Source organism: Corvus brachyrhynchos, unplaced genomic scaffold (genome assembly GCF_000691975.1).
Source record: "Corvus brachyrhynchos isolate BGI_N302 unplaced genomic scaffold, ASM69197v1 scaffold202, whole genome shotgun sequence".
Taxonomy (NCBI): domain Eukaryota; kingdom Metazoa; phylum Chordata; class Aves; order Passeriformes; family Corvidae; genus Corvus; species Corvus brachyrhynchos.
Genome location: NW_008238132.1, coordinates 3,497,688 through 3,519,616, shown reverse-complemented (window position 1 = coordinate 3,519,616; position 21,929 = coordinate 3,497,688). Strand labels below are relative to the sequence as shown.

Below are 21,929 nucleotides of genomic sequence, written 5' to 3'. Positions count from 1 at the left end.
GATGACACCAGTTAATCTTGTTTGTTTGGATTTTAGTGGGTATGGGGAAGATCAGGCTAGATATTTTCCCAGCAGCACTGGGATGTTAAGCAGCAGTGGGTGGAGCTGACTGAACTGGAAGCAGAGAAGGAGGACTCTTGTGTATCCTCTCGTTATATAGAGATGTGGGAGGTTGTGGGGGTTTTTTATCTTCGGTAGACAAAACAGCTGCACCAAAAGTTAAAAGTCAAGTCAGTAGAAGGACACACATTTCATACATGTGCTTTGGTGTATATGTGATGCATGTGCACATGGCTGTAAAGCGGGGTCGTGCAACTGCAGCCGATGTGTGTGAGCGTGTATCCATGCAGACAGGTAGAGTGGGGGCTGTGCAGTGCAGCAATGTTATGTGGCTTTTATCTAACTGTAGTTGAAGTAAGTGGTTTATCTGTGACCTGAGGCTTCAGTAACCCAAATTCAATCTGAAAAGTCTCAAAACCATACAGGTAGCCAGGTGGTGACATAACCACTTCTAAAAATTTCCCCCTATCTTCTCTTTTAGGTATCTAATGTGCCAAAAGTTGGGCAGCTGCAGAATGATGTTTGAATCCACTGAACAGTTTTGACTGGGGGCTAGTGATGGAAGGAGAGCTGGGGGCTGGCTGGCAAGGAGGAAGAGAGGTCCAATCTCTCACATGATTTGGGGAGGAGAGGTGGGATGGAGTTGTCATGTCCCATCTCCTTAACCTCTTCTTATGCTATGCAGCCAATCTGTGGAAATGCAAAATCCAGTTATTTTCATGCCTGGGGAGTGGGGAAGCAGGAGAGGGGATTTGGACTCTCTATTCCCCCTGGAGTGTCCTTGCTCTCTTGCTTTAGGTCAGCTAACTTTTCCTGTTGAGTTGGCTCTACTTTGCTAGAGCAAACACTTAGTGAAGAGGTGACTAAAACCCAGCCTGCCCTTTCTCTTGCCCTGTCAAATTAGGGAGGCTTGCTCTTAGCAGATGTTCAAATACTTACTTTGGAGCTTAGGAGCTGGGTAAAGCTGGGGAGAGCCTATCTCGCCTCTGTATCTTTAAGGTCACTCTTTAGGCCTGGCCTGTTGGTGGTAGGCTGATCTTTTGTTGCTGCAGCATAAATCAATTACTTACAGTGCTCTGTATCTATACACCTACACTGATTTGGGGCTACCTTGACACACTGAGCATGCTGGCAGGAGAGGATGCAGAGATAAAAAAGCCTCAATCATGCTGTAATTTTTTTCAGCTTTCCCAGCAGTGCTCTGCCAGGTTGCTGGGTTTGGGTATAACAGCTGTGTTACATAAATGTGCTGAATAAAAGGAACTTTAAAAAATATGAGGGAACATGGGAGATTGGAAGAAAAGGGTTTTCAGGGGTGGGGGAGTCTGTAAACAGTGCTGGAGCCATTACTGTTAATAGTCTGGAAAGGAATCTTGCCTCAAGTTAAATATTTAGGCTAAAAGAGGTAGTTGCAAAAAAAAGGATGAAAATGAGATTTTTGTTTGGGTTGTTTTTTTTTTTGTGACGGCAAAGAGCTTGTTGCTTGCGTTTGTGCTTTTTGCTCTCTTTGGAGTAAACATCTTTTAATGTTGAGTGGATTCATTTCACTACTTTAATATTGACTGAATTGTGTGTCAGTTTTGGGGTTTTATGCTTGTTTATATTTAAGAGATGAACCCTCTTACTCTCTGTCCTCCTTGCTGCATATGCACTGAGAGCCTGTGGTGACACAGGCTGATTTCCAGACGGGCTACAAAACAGGGATTTATTGATACTGATGATTTCTTTGTCCTTAATAAAAGCTCAGCAAAGGTCACTCTGTTGGCTTTTATTATGTCAGCTGCCCTTTGCACAGTTGGCCCTAGGCAACGTGGATGCTCTCAGAAGATTTGAGTCTGTTCCTTATGGTGTTTCTTTCCTTCCTCAGTGCTACCCTCTTACCATGTTGCTTTTCTCTCTCCTTTGATTTGTGTGAGCAGTTGAAATACTGAGCCTTCAAAAACTTCTTGTGCCAAATGACATATGTTAATTTGTTCTTGTCATTTCATCAACTGCAGATGCCCTGGGTCTAAGGGCATGGTTCAAAGCCCTTGATCTGTGCAAATTTGTAATATTACTGAATAGGAAAAATTAATCCATGAAGAATGACACAGAATACTAAGGTCTTAACATTTATCCTTAGTGTGGACTATATGTAAAGATCATTGTTGGTCTGGGATTTCTGGATTAAGAGAACGGTGATATCATTCAGCTTTGCCCTCCTTTTTAAGAAAACCTGACTCTATGATGATACTTGTTCATTATCTTAAAGGGAGGTGACTCTTCAGAAAGTGAACTGACTCTGGGTTGAACTGTCCTTGACCTCCACTGGTAGAATGGAGTTAGAAATTTGAGTGAAATGCTGTGGTTACCATCCATGTGTTTGACCTCACCTGAGATAGTTTTCAGTCCTTCCGTTCAAGATTTCCAGGTGATGTCTTTAATCTTCCCTTTCCTCTCATTCACTCCTCTCTTTTTCCTGTATCCAAGATGGTGTAGAGGAGGGGTATCAACTTTGTTTCTCTTAAGTCACAACTTTGACATTTCTAGGCTAGAGCTAATGCTGCAGACTGTCTTAGGAAATCAGTGGGAAATCCCAATCTCAAGTGATTTGTCTTTGTGTTGAATGAGTGGAATTGTTTAATCAGTAAGCCAGAATTCAGATCTGCACTTGAGTTTTAAAGCAGCTAAGCTGGTTCTTATTTTAAATGTACGAATAATCTTACTAATTTCATGAGAAAGGCATTGCAGGATGATTACAGTCATCTTTTGTAAACCTAAATGGGACTTGATTCAGTAGCTTCCTGGAAGCATCTTCCTGCTCATCTGGGATGCTCTCATTACCAAGACTTGAGTCTCCCAAGCTCATAGCTGACCTTTAGCAAATTTTTGGATTTCTGTCTGGTACTTTGATGCCTGCTACACCTGCTCCAGTGTGGTGCCATTATCTTATTTTGGTGTTCTGCATTACAGTGCTTGAATGCTGAGGTAGGATGGCCTGTACTGGCTCATTTTATCAGGATTTGAAGGAGAATTTGTGGATTCCAACATGGAGCCTAGTTGCAGTATTGCAGCTTCACTGTTGGGACCAAAAATGTTGGCTCTGGAGGTATTTCTTACAAGCTTTGTTGAAATGGCTCAGCAGAGCTAGGACTAACTGGAGGGTATAAATGGTGAAGAGTGGTAGGGAAAATGTTGCTGTCTAGCTAATGTCTAGGACAGAATCCTACAGTGCATCTTCTGGGATGCCAGAGTAGCATGTACTATGACTGAATGCGTTTTTTGACAGGCTGATTGAAGAGCTTGTTTCTAGGTGTTGAAATCAGTGGGTGAGGGGAGTTTCCAGGGGGATTGAAATAATTTTTTTTGAGTTCAGTTTCAAGGATTAAGCAAAATTAAGATGCTTGTTTATATTGCTGTGCTGTTTTTTATAATAAATTTGTACAACAATTAGTAAAAATGAAAGCAAAACCTTACTTCCTCCATAGTTCTGAAAACTTGATGTAAATTTTATGATAATGTATATTGGGTTCCCTTTCTCTTAGGACTATTTGTATGTAGTCAAGGTTACTGTGTATATGAATACAATTTCTGCATTTTATGCTGTTTGCAAATAACTTATTTTCTACTCGCAGATGTACGTAAAATCAGGCAAGGGATAAGTGGCATTATATAGCAAAAACAATACTCGTGTTTGTGTTAGCCTATAGACAGCAGGACCCTGTGATAGTTGGAATAATGAAAGCACAGTTTATAAAAATAGATTTGGAGGAAAATACAGCTGGTTTAGAATTCTGCTGGCTTCTGTGAAAAGCTGCTCTTGTTTTCTATATGGCAGAGAAAGTAATATGGGTTAAAGGAAAGTACTTTTGCATTATTTTGCTGTGCTGTTGTTGCCCAGTAGATAATTTGCTATTTCTATATACTGCTACAGAAGTAATGAAAAATATCCTGCAAACAATAATAGTCTGAGTCCCTAACCACTGCAAGGTTAGATATAAAAGCTCACTAAAGCCTGTTCACCCACTTGTCTCTGGCTTTGGTACTAATGTTGTCATTAGATGTTTCTTTTGTAAGAAGAATGTATCATTTGACTTTATTTATAGAGCCCTTGGTGGTTTTGGGGCCAGGGTATAGGGGAGAAGGAACAGTCTCACATCACTGCATCACCGCAGTGCAGAATTCATAAAACAGCTTTTGACTGACTGTTCCTGCAGTTCTATCAGATGATTAGGAGTTTCATGTTAGCATAAAGTGTGACTGGTTTAAGTAGTGTTTGTGTGGATCAAATGCATTATGCTGCTGCAGTCTCTTAAATCATATTGAATCATGATAATTAGTTTTGCATTGAGAGTTCTGTTGTTTCTTTTTTAAAATAAAAAATTCGGAGATATTTATTTATGGCTTTTAATAAGTTTACTGCCACAGCTTTTGGGTCTTAGGCATTTTGTGTATATTTTGGTATTGTAGTATCTACTGAAAAACGTTAATATTTTACAGAATAATGAATAACCTGGCACTAATGGAAGAAAGTGTCAGTTCCCAATGCACATGGAGAACTTCTAAAATTTTTTAGGGTAGCTTCGCCTCCAGTTTTCCTTATATGTGAGCTTACTGGGTAGCCTGGGTCTCTAAGACATCCTTTATCCCTATTTTTACATTGAGTCTGTTAGTTGTTATTGACCTTAGAAAGTTACTGGGTCTTAAGGACTTGTAGTCCTTGTTCATACATGCGACTTCAGTCAGTGTAATGGCCATGATTATAAGCCTTTGCAGTATTCTGGCTCTGGACAATTAGCTTAACCCCCATTTAAACAGAAGCCTCCATTTGGACAACTGAGGAGGTTCTTGTATTTCCCTGTTTGCCTTGTGATCCTTTACAGTGAAGTTGCTCTTCACTGAGTAGAGGGTGTGGCTTAAAATATTATTTAATCTTGTTGGACAGTTAAAATTTATTCCTAAACAGGAACCAGAATAGAAGTTGTACTTCAATAAATTTCCAAACCTGTCTTCTCTTCTGAAAAAGTTGGTATATCCCTGTTGGCATAGATTGACCCACTTGAATCGCTGTCTGTAGGAAATATTAAACTATATATTATATAGTTATGTACTTTATTTTCAGGCTGGTATACAGGGTGGTAGGAGTCTAGGATGGGCCAAGTTGGGCCACTATACTGGCAATGTGTGTCTACTTCCTAATGGCATCCACATCTTCTAAAAGGCAAGGCCAATTAACTAGATTTAAGGAAGTCACCCAGGATTATATGATTGCATGTAATGCTTTCAGTGCCGTAACCCTGCTGAAGTATGGAGAAAGCCTCATTGACTATTCAACCAGTAAAATGGCAAGTGCTGAGGTTGAACAGTCATGGTTCCTACAGTACTTCCTTCTCTGTTCGTGCATACAACTCTCATTAAAGCAAATATTATATAGTTAAAGTTGTGGCTACTCTTACAAAGCTTTTAACAGCTAATTAGAGCATGCTTTGGAAGTTGGGGAGGTTCTCCTGTTTGCATAATCTTGGGTTTGGGTTTCCTGATTTCTTAGAAGGGCAGGATCTAGTGACTTAAATGCCTAAATGCTCTGCCATCACTACTTAGGAATTTGGGAATACCACAATCTATATAGGAAAAACAGCTGTTACATTTCCTAGAGTGAAGGGGAGTACAAGTCTCTGACATGATCCTCCCTAATTAAATTGCTTGGCACTGGGGAGAGGAAGATGCTCTTCATTTTTTTGAGTTTCAGCCTACTGTAAAAACAAGGCAAAGTTAAACCTCCTGTACAAAGGCAGCTGCTAATCCTCACCAGTGGCACTGAAGTTGGTTTTCCTGGGGGTCTCACTCTGGATGGGTACGTGTTAGACCTCTGCCCCTTACTCTTTTGTCACAGCATCTCCTAATCAAAGGCAGTTTAAAGAATTTTGCTCAAAAAGCTAGGAACCACACATTTTGCTTCCTTTAAAATATATGGATTTAAATTCCTAGGCACCAACATACTCCTTAGGTTTCTAATTTTAGACACCTGTTTCTGTTATTCTTTAGAAATGGTAGATTTTTTAATTAATGTATGGGTCACTTGAGTTGTACACGAAGAGTTCTTTTGTGCTCGCCTCTTTCCCCAGAGGTGGTGCAGCAGCCTCTTGGTCAGCTCACCTTAACCGCGTTTACCTTTGGCCCGATGAGTAAGTAACAGCATGGGAGCTGTGGGCGCTCAGCCCTTCACTGAAGCTGTTTACATTCTGTAGTTGGGGATTTTTTTTTTTTTCTTTGTACTGTGCAGTTTTTTTGCCGGTTCTAATTTGCCATGACGTGGTCAGTGCTGTTTCCTTCCGGCTGCTTGCGAGACTCTGGTAGAGATAAGGGTACATTTACAGCACATTTTTAACATGAAGCTGAAGATCTGCTTCATGCAGGAACGTGGGGACTCTGTGGATTGTACAAAGAATTTATTTATTGGTTTTGTCATTTTGACATGGGGATTCAAGATCCAGAGCATTTGACTTGCAAAACAACAACTTTGCTGAATTTGAACTGTGTGTGAAGAAGAAATGTGATATACTTGGGATATCCTACAGCTGAGTAGGTCAATCTAAGTTTTGTATTTTTACTTTGAAGAAACTGTGAGGATGAGAGGTACTAATGAATGTGAAAACTGCATATCCAAATCAAATGAAAATACGGATTTTCTTCTTGTTAACTTTTTTAACTTTTCCTTAGTCTCATGCTTTTAATATGAAACACTTTGATGTCTTATTTCCTGAAACAGTTCTGTTTCTGGGAATGAAAGTTCACATACATTAATCAGTAAAAGAGACCTTTGGAGACAAAAAGGTGTCTGACTTCCTTGGACGTAGATAGAACAGTTATAATATGCGGAAAGCTTTATTACCACTGCTACTATTTCACATTGCTAAAGTAATCATTTTTTAATGATAATTTTTTAATTTTTCCCTTCACAGTGTTAAAGGCTATTGAGGTGGCAAGAACAATTCAGGAAAGGATTTGCCTTGGTTTGTTTTGCTTTGAGAAGAGAAGAACCCAGGAACACTGATGATCTAAGAAATACGAACACTGATACTCGATTCATTTTGTGATCCTGCCTTTCTGCCCAGCTGGACCTCAGTGAAGCTCTCTGTTCTTTCACATTCAAGAACATTTTTCTTTGTATGTGGAGCTGAGACCTGGGAATGCGTTATTATGGCAGCAGTTGTACAGCAGAATGAGCTTGTGTTTGAATTTGCCAGCAACGTCATGGAGGATGAGCAGCAGGTATGGGACGGTGTAAGCACCAACTTGTACAAATATGGTTTCTAAGAGTATTATGAAACACGAGGAAAAAATGTGGTGTAAAACACAAAAAGGAAACATTGAGGTCATTATTGTTGCAGCAGATCTTTGTGCTGTTTCAAAAGCTTCCTGTTGCTTCCTGTAACTTGCATGCACAGAACAGAAATTGGTTGAAATGTTATAACCTCTGCAGTATTGCAGAGATATCCTCCTCCCAAAATGTTTTTCCTGTTTTTCTGATTTGTGCCAGTAGAATCCATGCATATGTGATGTAGAATTCCCAAAATTACGGTATTTTATAGTGGTTTCAACTTCTCTAGTGCGCTAGGATAAAATTCTGAGTAGAAGTAATGGTCACACTGCAGATGACTGGAAGGTGCAGTATGTACCTGTTCACTGTTATTTACAGATTGGTTTCTAAATTGTGTTACTGTATGCTGGTTATTCAGAAATAAGCTTGAAGGTAATTTCAATTGGTTTCTTTTACACTGCAGGGAAAATACGTCTGTTTCTACATGAGCAGACTTTCATTTAGGTGTGGATTATTTAAACCACATCCTGTGAGTTCTGAAGCTTCAGTGTAGGATTCCTATTGTAAAAATCATGCAGCTAATATTACAGCTTGGTTAATATTAGAGCTTGCATTTATTAACAAGAAATTAGGTGTCTGAGTGCTGTGGAGAAACAGTTCTTAAAAGGCTAAGTGCCATGACAAACTGTTCTTCTTTTGTTAGAGTGAAAAGCATTTACTCTCCTCTCTTTAAAAAAAAAGCCCCACTTTCGGCTTTATTATCTTGTCTCTGGTTTTCTGTATGGCCTAATATCTGGCTGGGTCACTGCCCTGTTTCTGCTGTCAGAGTCATGCGATCATTTCAATGAACTGAGTGTTGTCTGTCTAAAGTGCTAACTCAGTTTTGAGTGGAATTAGTAATGTAACTTCCTTCCCTGTATTTTTCCAGAGCTTGTGGTAGCCTGGGGATTTAGATATGGGAATTGCACAAGTGTAGTTGAGAACAAGCCTTACTTATTATCTCTGCTGGTTGTTAATTGCTGGCCTTACTTTACAAGCCAATAGGAGAGGGGAGAATTGAGGTAGGGAGGGCTACTTCAGTGTGGTTCCTGGGAGGGGTAATGAGAGCACACGTGGTTTTGTTCTGTTTAGCCGTGTATTCTGCTCCTTGCAATTTCTTCAGATGCTTACCTGAAAAACCTTAAAAATACTAAAGAGAGCTCAACAGGACAGTAAAACCTTTCTAAACAGAGCTTTCTCCAGCTTCAGAACAAACTCAACCTCGATGTTTATCTCATAACCCCACTAAATTCTGCTCTAGATGAAGTCCAAGAAAAGAAGATGCCCTGCAGCATACCGAAAAGGTGATGAAATCAAAGATGCGAAAGGCCAGAGATAGAGGGTGCATAGCAGGAAGGCCATTGCTGCAGTCAGATGCAAGCTCCTTTTAAATCACTGAGTTCACTTAGTTCAGATATCAAAGATGCAGGTAGCCAGCTAGTTGGCTACCCGAAGTAAAATCTTAAATACTCAGTTGTAGAAGAGAAGCCCTGCACAGGGAAGCTTCCCTCCTGGGAAGCTGGTGCAAGGTTTAGTTTGGCCTAGGGTTCATAGTACATTAGCCCAAAAAGACTGCTTCTTGCTTATACTTGATTGACCTGCTTCTTACCACATAGGAGCTATTGCTACTCCTAAAGTTTTTAAATTCTTAGATTAGTTGTATTTAGGGATGGATAACGCAATTTGTGTACTTCGCAAAAATGTTAGCTCTCTAAGTGGTCTATGTTGGGCAAAAGCATTTTTTTTGGATCTTCATCCTATACAAAAGGTGTCATTTAACTCATCTTTGGATAATTATTTTTGCAATGCCCCCACAAGCTGGCATTGTAAGAACTTTGGTGCTTTTCTTGTCAAAGCTTTGCCTGTAGCTCTCTTGTGCCAAGAGCTGTTCGGACATGAACAGCTGTGGGGAGAAGTTCGGGGTCTAAGTGGCAGCTATGCTCACTATTTCAGGGAAGTCATAATTCATGGCTATTTTGTTTAATTTTTTTTTTTTAAGTCTTGGTTAAACAACCATAAATTATGAACAGTCCATTTGCAAATGTAAGCATTCAGCAGCAGATGCCAATGGGAGGGGCTCAGTCACATGGACCCGTGTGAACGGGAAAGGCTTGCTCTTATCAGCTTTATCTTTTGCAGTTTAGAAAAGATTTTTAAATTTTTTGTTTTTCTTGGAGGGTTCGCTTACCACACAGTAGATCTGTTGTGAGGAAGAAATGAAATGAAAATACCCTTGTAATTTTCAGAAGGGAACAAGTGTCTTGGGCTAAGGCTACTGATAACCTGTCTGGCTCCTGCTACATGTCAGGAATCTGGTTAAAATAGAGAGTTTGCTTTTTCTTCCTTTCTGTGTTTTTGTTTTGTTTGTTTGGGTTTTTTTGTTGTTGTTGGGAGACAAGGAGAGACTGCACACATAAAACTGGCAGGAGTTCCTACAGGCTTTGGCTGAGTCAATGCCGCTGTCTAAACCTGCTTCTCTTCCTATCTGCAGCTTCTTCTTTCAATGCCTTTTCATTTAATCCTTTGTGGACTTACAGCTAATGTGATATTTGATAAGGACATTCTTAATTTAAAAAGCTGAATAAAAGCAGCCACAGTGTCTAGATCCCTAGTAGGAAGTTTTAAATGGTGCCAGGGACAAGTTGAATCATTACAACAATTAAATTGCTAACATGGTTCCCAGCATGACTGCTCTGTGTCGGGCTGTGCTCTCTCAGGTGGCTCTGATGCGTGTAGTAACCTGTGCCTGAAGACCCCTTCTATATCTCTGAGGGATGTTTCTCTCTTCCCTTCTGATAAAGAGGGGTCCAAGACCTTAGGTTGAGTCATGACTTCTGTACCATTATCTTATGCCTAGGTTTGCTCTTCCACATTCCCTGATATTGCCATGGGCTTTCAGAAAGATTAAGCCAGCTGGTCAAGATGGAAGTCTACATTTTTTTGGTATTTCCAGCTCCTGCAGAAGGTTCCTCCCCCCTTATCCACTTTCAGTTTTATGAAGACTTTAAGGAAAATATGAAATCTGTAATGAGGCTGTCTTCCCAGAAAAGCAAGCATCGTATGTCTGCCTTCAGCATCCCTTTGTGCAATTTGGTCACTTCTCAGATGCTGGCAATGGGAACACCTTTAAAGTCAAGAGGCTGCCTCTGCACAGACACCTTCAGCAGGGGAAAACCAAAGGCTGTTTTCTAGTCACTAAGGTCACTTTGTCTCATTCTGTTTAGTTTTCTGGGGTGTTTTATTTGTTTTTTGTTTTTTTTTTCCTTATGTTTGTTTTTTTTACTATAGATGGCCATCTGTATTGTGAGTCTGGATTCTGTTGTTTGGTTAAAAAGACAGTTGGTCTTTCCCAGAGGTTGCTTTCTCCTTTTTTTTCTCATATAGCTTTTCCTTCTACTATCTATTGCATACATTTCTTCCCACCCATCATTCACTTGCACAAAATTTATTCCACACCAGTTAGAAGCTAGTCACCATAGTCCTGGGACAAGTTGTCATCCTTAAAGACTTGTAGTATGAGAAGACAGTACCTCCAAAGCAGAAGAAATCTGCTTCCTTATATTCCATTTCCATGGCCAGGATGGTGTTTTGATCTTCTGTCAGTTGGTGACAGTTCATGAGACAATTTTCAGAGAAAAAAAGAAATACCTTGTCAGCATGTCAAACACAGTAGAAGAATTAGAGAGCAGGAAGGAAGATTGCTGCCTTCAGCCCCTGGAGCAGGACAGGGTTCAGTTTTCAGGGAATTATGGAGTATAACCAATGCTTTCATGCTGCTGATGGGGCTTTCCATGGACTTCAGCATCTGTATGAAGTTTGCACTCCTCTGAATTGGTAAAGGTCAGTCTACAGGGATTTGGTGTCTAAGGTTTGGGAAGGTTTCAGCAGTAGCTCAATGGCTTTATGTGTCCCACCGACATGGGAGATGGGTTGAAGCCAAGTCAAAGCTTTGCTGGAGCTAGGGTATCATATTGTACCTATATTTTGTATGAGAAAGATGAAGCAGCAGAAGTAGGAGAAATTTAAAGGTATGCAAATTGTTCTTCTGTGGATCTCTGTATCAATTTCTTGAAAATTATTGCTGACACTTGGGGAATTTTTTTTAAACTTTGGTGGGATAGTTTGCACTCTTCCTTTTTGCCAGGGCCTATAGAAGCATGTTTGTATTAGAAATAAATTATTTTGTGATCTTGCTAATAGAGAGGTAATTTAATTTGTGTTAATTGAATCACTACCTCGTAGTTCTTAATTTAATGTTTTCCCTGTGTGTAATTCTCATTACACACTAGCTTCAAAGGGAGCCATAGTAAAAAAGGGCTCTTTTGCAGTTCCAAATGTGCACAAAGGTATTTTTGGGTCTTACAAAACAACAGAACTAGAGGAAGGTTTAGCTTGGCTCTCAACTGGGATTCAGGCGCTCTCAGTGAAAGCAAGAACTTTATAGTAAAGTACCGAGGTGAGATTACCTCACAACAGCCATATGTACATCTGTGTACATTAGTATTAGCTTTTAAAACTGAGTGAAAGGCTTGTTAATGCAGTCATAACCAATTGCAAATATTGTGCAAAAAAGCAATGACCACTTCCACAAAAATGCGTTTCAACTTAAATTTGTTTGCCGTTGTGTGAATGCTTTTCTCAATAGGAGCGTATTAGAATTTGTTCCCTCCTTTCCTTTTCACAACCATGGCAGGAAGGAAAGTCCATACATTGTACCACTGTAGGGTATGAGTTGGAAGCAGGTGTAACAACAGTTTTAAAATAAAAGGCCACAAGAAGTGATGTTTACTGGGATTCTTCCAGTTCAAAACTGTGATTAAGTTAAAGAAAAGCACGTTTAAAATGTCTTACCGTGAGTGAATGCTTTTCTGTTTGTCTCCAGTCTTTTGGAAGCATAGTGTGTCAGCAGCTTCCTTGGATGGTCTGGCACCGAGTTCAGGTGAAGAGATATTGCCCTACCATGGGGGTTTCTCTGCCTGCAGACATATTCAGTGACCATATCAGAGTTACATGTATGATGATTGTTTCTAGACGTGGTCAAAATACAGTTTAATCTTGCAGAGCAGTTCAGATCTGATCATACGAATCAAACCAAGTACTGCTGAGCTGTCTGAAGCAGCACAGATCAGTACCATAGGAAACATTTTGGTCAGCAGTGAAGTGTATTTTAGAAACACATGGATGTTTGGGCTTTTGTAACTAGGTTTCATAGCAAAGTGAATAGGGTGTAATATAAATAGGGCTTTGAGAAACTGGTCTGAAAGCATGTGACAATCAGTTGATTTTATCTGTGTTTTGTTTATTATACTGCAACATTTTTCTACAACTTGTCCTCTCAGAGGCCAAGCCAGTGGCGTGAGCATTGGTCATTAGAGAAGGACAGTGCTGAGCCAGAGTAATTTTCTTCTCCAGAAGAAGCTAATGTATAGCTTATCTTGAGCACAGGCAACTCGATCTGTCGCTGCAGACACTGCAGCTTCTGAGCTGGTGCAGGGGTGGAAGCGGGCGAGAGGAGCGCGCCTCGCTGCGCAGATGTGGCGGGGAGGAAGCTGGCCACTTGCTGACGAGTGTGCAGGGGACAGACGCCTACACCAGAAATAAGCACCCCAACGCCTCCACCATTTCATAGTCAATGTAGAGAAATAGGTGTTTTTAGGCCATGACTCATTCTAGCATAGCACAGGAGCCTAAAACTGGGCAGGGAAATTGTGCCCTAGAAATACCATTTCTGTCTGTTGGCTGGGAAGGAACCTTGGGGTTCCTAGCTCATGTCCAAGTGCCTGGACCACAGCTGTCTGTAACTTAAATCCCAAAAGTTATGTATTGTGGCATATTACTGAAACTGAGGTATTTGAACTATTTTTAGAACATAATTGTATCTCAGGAATGAGGCTATAATGGACCATCTACCTTGTAGCTTATGGAACGTATTGTTGAAAATAGAACTTCTTTTTAATGCATGTAGTTTTTAATCTTTCCTCTCTCTTTACGGTGCTTTAACTTTTTTTATTGAATTGGCTTTTATTTAATCAAATCTATTTGTTTATTCTTGCCTGGAAGCAAATAGGATCAAGGATGTTAGGGTCAGTAAACAAATAGGATGCAAAATGTGAGCATCACTTTTTCTGAGGAACAGTAGGGACCTCTTGGCCATCAATGATTTATGGTTTCTCAGCTCCAGCATGATGCAGCATTGGTTAGAGGTGCCCACAAAGGTGTAGCGTGGCAGCTGTCCCACTGCTTGACTTGATATACACCTGTCATCTGGCGATATGATTGCACAAGAGGGCTTTAACTGGTTTGCACTTTGTTCATTTTTATTGATCTTCTACCATATTGCTCTCTTTTGAAATGTTTGATAAAATAGGTCATCATTTGTTGGGTCTTTTTTTTAATTTTAGTTTTGTTGGTTATTTTTTTTTTTTTAGGAGACTGTCCATGATAGAAGCCCTTTAAAATACTTATATTTCAGTTCTTCTTTTTTTCCTGGTTGCCCTTTACCACAGTTTTTTCTGAGACATGTTTTACAAAACACAGAGCAATTTAAAGTGGTAATTACTGCCTTTTAAAACTTCTAATTGCACTTTCTACTTTCAGTACTTACGGTCCAGACTCTTCCCTAGGGGAGGCTTACTCCCATAGCTGTTGTCTGTGTTGAGCAGATAGCTCTGATACCATTTGCCGTCTGACGGTGTGTGTAGTGGCAAGAGTGAGAGATGAGTAATTCCTAAACGAGGGCACAATGATACAGTTGTTTTTTTCCCTTGGTTTTTTAACTTGTGTGGTTAAAAAAACTACTTGACCTTCCTTCCAATACGTGAAGGGAACCTACAAGAAAGATTGAGGCTATTTACGAGAGCATGTGGTGACAGTACAGGTGGGAATGACTTCATACTTAAAAGATGGTAGGTTTAGATTAGATATTAGGAAAAGGTTCTTTACTGTGAGAGTGGAAGAGTACTGGAGCAGGTTGCCCAGGAAAACTGTGGATTCCCCCTCCCTGGAAGTGTTTAAGGCCAGGCTGGCTGGAACTCTGAGCAACCTGATGTAGTGGAAGGTGTCCCTGTCCATGGCAGGGGGATTGGAACTCAATGATCTTTAAGGTTGCTTCCAACCCAGGCCATTCCATGATTCTATGATTGTACATATCTGTGCTCTTCTGTGGAGGGTGGGACCAAATGTGGATATGTTACAGTGGGGATTACTGTAACACGTATATGTCAAACCAGGAGGCCCGTGAAAAAGAAATATATATGTGGACAGATTCTTGCTAGATGTTTCAGAGATGTTTATTTCTCCAGCCGCATGGCTGGGGCTCTGCCCAGGAACTGCTCAATCACGGGACCCGAGGGTCCTTCTGCCTGCGCAGGGAGCACAAACCAACCAATGGGAACGAGGCTGACCAGGGGCAGGGAAACCTCATGTCTCCCCTCAGGGCCCCTCTCCCAGGGCTCCATGGCAGGGGGAGGAGACCCCAACATCGATATACTGGTTTTCTCAGAAATATGTTTTAGCAACTTTTTTTTTTTTTCTTGTTTTTAAGCTTGAGACACTCATAATGCGTTTTATTTTTGTAGTGGGGGAACCTTAGAGTTACACTAGACTTTCTTTGAACCTGTTCTGCTGTCCGTCTGCTATGACTTTCTTCCTGCAAATGACATTTTAAAAGACTGACTTTGGAAAATACAGTGGCTGTAGTAGATGTTATTTGCTGCAAACCTCTTCCTGTTGAGTGGTTGCCTTTTCAGAGAGTGTGCATCTTATTATTATTGATGGTCAGTTTGATTTCTGTTTTCCAGCTGCCTCTTTTCTTCTGTATCTGATGCAAAATAACTGTCAAGACTGAAGGGTGATGTCTAAAAGCAGACTTAGGAAGGAAAGTGCTGAGGGGGGTGTGGTGTGAGTAAGGTCAAATGACTAAAGCCATAAGAATTAGAGAGGGAATGTATTACAGCACTTACATCAACCCATTACACCCCTTCCTTCTGTAGCAAGTGGCCCCTAAAATAGTGATATTAAATAGTGTTATTAAATGTTAAATAGGAAGTTTGGTGCCTGTGAGAGCTTTGTCCAGTCCTCACAGCCACAGGACTCTTTCACCCTCAGCTTGATGGGAAGAGCAAAAGGTGAAGGTGTTAGCAGCAAGTTCCTCACTCAGTATTATTGCCAGCAAAGTCTAGCACTTACTGTGCTATGCCACTCCTCTGTATTGTCAGCTTTAATGCTTCAAAACCATGTTGTGCAGGTCTGGTGTTATGTACTGAAGCACAGTCAGTACAGCAGATACTACAGCAATATTCAGCCTCTGGCTGCTGGTGGGACACTGCTGCTATTTGCTTTTGTGTGCTAAAAATCATCTTGTCCTTTAGTACTCCCTCCTGACAGTTTAATATCCAGGTGGTGTAGTATAGGTCTATTGAAGTATTACTCATTAAGTGGTTAGATTGGATACAATCTAACAAATATTTCGTTGTTTCTTTTTTTCTACACCCCCCCAGCTTGGTGATCCATCTATTTTCCCTGCTGTCATCGTGGAGCATGTTCCTAGTGCAGAACTCCTACATAACTACTCTGGCTTAACCTGCGTGGATGAACCTAGTGACATGATCACTGAGAACTCTCTGGATGTCGCAGAAGAGCAAATCATAGAAGATGATGATATCACCCTCACAGGTTGGCAATGAAACCATTTCTGTGCCATGTCTTTGCGCCAAGATGGCTGTGACTAATGGTGGAAGAAAGGTTAAGGACAAAAAAACAACAGGGAGCAAAATGAAGAGTGGTATTGAATGCTGTTAATTCTGTACAAGACAGAGAAAATGACATGAATACTGTGAGCAGGTGGCTTGCAATTCCAGTTACACAGCTGATAATGGTGAAGAGTTTCATCCATCAACAGTGATTAAGGCAGAGTCCTGCTCAGAGTACCAACAAGGTTTTCTTTGTTCTTCATAGGTTTTGTTTGCTTTTACTTAATAGGTGGTACATTCCTAAGTAAACATATATACCAAAAAGCAGGAATATGCATCTTGAATAGATGTACTGCTGTAACTTCCTGAGGGTATAGAATTGTAAATTAAAATGTGCATGCTAGCATGGCTTACTGGTGTAAGTATGCTCAGCACAGTATTAATTTTGGCTCTCTAATAAGGATTAACACCTAAAATACAGATGTTTTTTGTAAATTCTGTTAGAAAAGGTAGCCCCAAAGAAAAAACAATTCTCAAGAGGAAAGCACAAAGATATGTCACATTTTTTTAAACACAACCTCTCACTGAATACATGTATTTGAAGCACTTTTGCAGAAAAAGTCTCAAAAGAAGGGTAGATACTTTACAGAGAGAAATTTTCTTTCAGTCACTAGGCTCCACACCTGGACTGTCTCCAGGGGTGGAGACATCTTGCTGGTTTCACTCATGCTTTTGACATTATTTCCAAAGACATGCTCTGATACAATCTTTTACTACCAAAAGCAAAACAAGAACTCAACATAACTTGATATGAGGAGCAGTTTACAGAGTAAATTGATATGAGCTGTTCTCAGTAAATGGTTTTATCTGATGAAAATAGCTCATTTTTTTTCATAGTAGTGAATTATCTGTGAACAGACTGTGACCATACAAATAAGTTAGGTTATTATTCAAGAAGGTTTTACATACTCAAACTGTATTTCAAATTGAGACCTCTTGCCAACTTGCTGTTCATATTAATTATTCACACTACAACTGGCATTTCCCCAGTGTGTTACTTAAGCACCACTTAATGCATCCGTGTAAATTTCATAGCAGATCATTTTTGTGAATCCATATTCACTGTAATATATTGTGTGTGAATTTTTACATGTTTGAGTAATTGTGAAACTCCAGTTTTGCGAATGCCCTTGTTAATCTTCTTTTTTTTTTTTTGTTGCTGGTCACATGAGAAGGGTTTGCAAATTGCTGCCAGAAACTGAAAATATTTAATCCTTGTAACTGATGGTGTCCAAGGGTTTCTGGGATACTTTGGCGGCAGACAAATATGGTATTGTTCCCATCGTCCATTGTAGTTCAAGAAATCTGTTTTTCTTTAAAGGTGAAGTCCTTAGAAATCAAGAACTGCCACTTTGCAGAGATGATTGTTGTGGAGGAGATGCTAACTAATTATCTGTTTCAGTCTCCATCCTGTGCATGCTGTGGATTTCCTTAGCAGGGAGAGGGGATGAATGCAGGCCGAGCAGGGACCAGCACTGTGGTTGGAAAGCTCCTGCTCAGGACAAGGCAGGCAACACTGGTAGCTCAGCCCCTGGTCTCTGGCAGGAAGCTATCCAGCCTGACTCTAGTGGGGCAGAATTTGGGGCCCAGGGGTGTGAAGCCACCCCCCAGGAGGAGAGGACATGGGGGAGGGAGGCCCCTGTTATCTCCCTGCCCACTGCGGACAAGCATCGGCTGTGGCCACAGCTGCCCACTTGAGCTGCAAGACTGCTGTGTGCAAGAGACCCAGTTCAAGTATAGCTTGCTATAGGCTGCCTCTGAAATGGGGCTAATCATAGCTGAATTTTCCCACCTACTCTATTTTTCAGCTGCTTTTTTTCTTTTCTCCCTTCTTTGAAGTTTCCTTCTTGATTTTATTCATGGGCGTGTTTGCTCTCAACAGTGAAATGTGTTGTTTTGTTCTTTGAAGTTAGTACCAGTCTTTTCAGTCACTTCCACTTTATGCCTTTGAGAGAGGATCAGACATCATAAAGACTGTACTAATTCCACATTAAAATATTTATAAGGCTGACGTTCACAGCAAAACAAAACTGGAACCACCATAATTTATGACTAAACATTACTGAGTGATGACTGCTTAATGTGAAGGATTTAAGTTTTTTAAAGTTACTCGTTTTTCAGTACTATTTTACAGCTGTCATCCACTGGGCTTCTCTTTTCTCCTAGATTAACAGAAATTAGCAGTAAACCTCATGAAACTGAAGCAATTAGTTTTTAGGGATCTATCTGCAGAATAGTGGATGCTGATCGGTTTTTTCAACTGTAGGATGTAGCTTCAGCCCTTCAAAAGCACAGCTATCACACATTGGTGATTACTTACCGGTCATATAAATTATAACCTGCAGAAAACTAAATTATAAGAACAGCATGTGTTGCACATGAAACCCTGCTGAGACATGGCCAGCAATCGGCTTTTTAGCTATGTTAATGCTCACGCTGTAATTTTTTTGTAATGAATAGGCAGACGTGCCTTATCACCCTCCTCTTTAGAAGCACTTTTCCCTGGAAGAACTGCCATGGCAATTTTATGGTCAGTTTGTTGCCAGTCTTATGGGATTTTAAATTATTAACTATCATGTAGTGAAGGGTGATTAACAAAAGTAATTAGAGCATTTGGCTTTGAATGAAGTTTTATCTCTAAAGGGAATACTGAAATTTTTTTTCTCTGAAAAATACAAGGGATAATGTTTTGTGCAGAGGAATTCTAGGCCAACTTGTCAGATGGTACAGTTTGCTACACTTTGTATATCTTATTAATGTGGCTAGTTATGGATATAAGGTGCACAAGACGGAGGAACTAATTGGATTATTCCTGAAAACATTTATTCTTGTTATAATTTTTTTTTTAACTTTGTCATGTCTGCTGAGTTTAAGTTATTAAAAACCACAGTTAATCAAAGTCTGCCATTTTGTGGTTCACGTGTTCTGGCACTGTTTTCATGGGATCAGGGAAGTGGCTGCACTGAGACAGCTTGTGGGGGAGGATGAGAGAGCAGGGATAGAAAATTTGCATTTAGATGTCCTGTGCCCTAGTCTGAATAGGGAGCATGCAAGTGTGCGTTTTCATAGATCGATAATGGTACTTAATAACCAGTTCAGAAGTTATTTTGCAACATTTTGAAGTTTGGTAGTGTTTGCTTAGTACATTTTGTGAAGCTCTAGCAGTCCTGCACAAACCCAGTGTCTTTGGTGGTCATTTCTGATGTTACAAAGAAATCCGAAGGAGTATTTAGGTGGAAACTGAACTTCATAGTGTTAATCTGTGAGGACTGTGAGTTGCTGAGATGCCAGTTGTAAAAAAATGGGTTTTGGTTTCAGTTACTTTGTAAAGAAATTATTCACGGCTGCCTGTAGCTGTGGTTAAAACCAGAGAGGGTTTTTTTTATATACCACCTCAATTTTCTTTACAAATTGTAAAGCCTTATTTAAAAAAGAAAATTGTGATTTGCAGGTCTCCTGAAATACCTGTGTTTTTAAACTCAGTTTTCCAGTGTAAGATAACAATCAGCTCAGAGTGGATACTAAAAAGTATGTGCTTAAATTTAACAGACAGCTATTCTGCAAAAGGGGGGGGGTCTGTCCATGTCTAATGGATCTCTTTATTCTTTTAGCAACTTTAGGTTTCTTCTGACATTATTTTGAGGCTCTGCAGTCCCTGCTTTTGTCTCTAGTAAAACCAGCAGTGAACTTAAACACAGCTGTGACTAGCACAGCCTTTATCTCAGGCTGGACAAGGACTCGCGTTGTCCACTCTGCAGAGCTGCCAGCCACCAGAGAAGCAATGGGGGTGGGACAGGATTGCCCAGAGTGGTGTAAAAATTTCAAAAAAGGCACTAGACAGGAAGAGGGAAAACAGGACTTTGAACTGAGGTGGGTAACTTCCAACATGAAGCATAATTTCAGAGCAGAAGGCTGTGTTTGGGCAAGCCTTGTGCTAATGCTGATTCATGGGGAACCTGGATTTGCAGTAACTGGGCAGAAATTGGCATGCAGATACAGAGGCTTATGTTTGTGGCTTGCTCAGATAAACAAAGACTTGTACCCTGGGAAAAACTGGGAAGATATTTTTAGGTGTGGTTTTCCCCCTCCCCTCTTTTTTTCCCCTTTCTCTTCTCCCTTTTTTCCTTTTTTCTTACCCATTTTTTTCTTCCTTGCCTCTTTTTCCCTTTTTCATTTTCTTCCTCCCATTTTTTCTCCCCCTTCCCCCTTTTTTCCTTTTTTAAAAAAAAGTTTCTGCCTTTTTCAGATAACATTTGAAACCTGATACTTCTCAGAAATGACACCCTGCCCCATTTTTTCAGGTCTGACTTTGACAAAGTGTAAAAAAGAAGCCATTTCATCCCAGTTCTTCTTAAATCTGGGACTGTATCATAACAGCCAGTGATTGGAATACCATTCTGCAACATTACAGAAAAGCTAAAATAAGAGACACCCGCTTGCCTTTGGTAGCTGAGTTGGATATCTCTGAGCACTGTCTCATGTTGAGGGATGTGAATGAGCATCTTGCTGTTAAAAGGACAAAGACGTGGTCCTCCACTTATTCTGTGAGCTACCCCACACCTTGTTTGTTAGCTCTTGAGTTCTTGCAATTCAGCTTGCTTACCCAGCAATACAACCAAAACCTTTTCAGACATTTTATAAATCTCAGTTGTCTCACTGTGTGATCAATAAAGCATGAAGCCTGGTATGTGTTAAGTGACAGAAGTTTGGATTGTGAACCAGGGGCAGAGATGGGAGGAAAAACTACAACCCTTGTTTTTTTCAGCAACGGGGAAATATTAACTTGTCTTAAACCACTTTGTGAAGTCATCTTCTCTGAAGATGCTTGAAGGGTGTTGGCAAGAGCATTGGAGTGGTTAAGAAACTTAATTTTGCCATTCTGTGTTTGTGGATAGAAAGATACTGCTGCTGCTTGTAGAGGAGTACATCTGGTCCGGGTAGCTCTGCCGGCAAGCTGCAGAGCGAGATGCAAATTAAGCTCTTGAGGGGAGACAGAGACAAGAGGCTGTGAACTGCCAACCTTTGGGATAAAAAAGGGCACCAAGGTGGCACCTGGGCCAGGCAGGCAAGGAACAGTGAGAAAGACAGTAGGAGCCAGGAATTGCTGATCCTTTGGATAAGAAAGGAGAAGGCAGGTGACAGCAGCGGCAGTGAGGTCGATGGATACAGAAAGGAAGAGAGAGACTTGCCTCACTTTATAGTGAAGCTGTAAAAACCCAGGGGTTCCTTGGTTGGGATCATCCTTGGGGGCACCAGCTTGGGCTGTTCCTGTGTTACTGTGCTGTGAATAAATGGCTTTATGGAATGAGACATCTGAGACTCTGCCATGGGAAATCTGAGGTCGAAGTGGTGAGGAAACCTGGTCTGGCTGTGTGAGTGGGGTGTATGGGGAGCCAAGGGGAACGTGTCACTGGAGCCGCCCATTGTGAAGGGCCTTAGGTCCCAGCAGTGGCAGTCTCTGGTCTTGGGATGTGACTGCCAGTGAGTCTTGTGAATGGTCAGTCTGGGAAGTTTCCTTAGCATGCTTATATTTTTTGTGAGCATCAAATTATATTAATTTCTATGTTTACATTATTTATATGGCTATTATAAGTTCCTTTCATTAGTTTTGGATAGGGATGGTAAACTTCTAGCCATATGGTGTAACAGTGATGTAAAGCTGGTAGTCTCTTCCTTACCTGCTGTTATTCAGAGTGAAGAATTGACTCTGCTCCATCACCTTGGTACCTGAAAGCCAGCAAGCGGGTTTGGTCCTCCTGCAGCTTTCTTTGAGGAAAGAG

At 40.6% G+C, this 21,929-nt stretch overlaps 1 protein-coding gene across 7 annotated transcripts in view; it reads left to right on the top strand.

Annotated features, from left to right (window-relative positions):
* The window catches only part of ELF1 (E74 like ETS transcription factor 1), an 88,500-nt gene that overhangs the window by 41,802 nt on the left and 24,769 nt on the right, over positions 1–21,929 (top strand). For 3 of the 7 annotated variants that reach the window (XM_017733563.1, XM_017733566.1, XM_017733564.1), the window contains exons 2-3: positions 7,002–7,311; positions 15,898–16,072. In XM_017733563.1, the coding sequence (XP_017589052.1) occupies positions 7,240–7,311; positions 15,898–16,072 (247 nt within the window). In that variant the 5' untranslated portion in view covers positions 7,002–7,239. Of the gene's footprint in view, positions 1–6,303; positions 6,626–7,001; positions 7,312–15,897; positions 16,073–21,929 lie in introns of those variants that run through there. The other 4 variants (XM_017733567.1, XM_008633137.2, XM_017733562.1 and 1 more) reach the window with 3 other exon arrangements.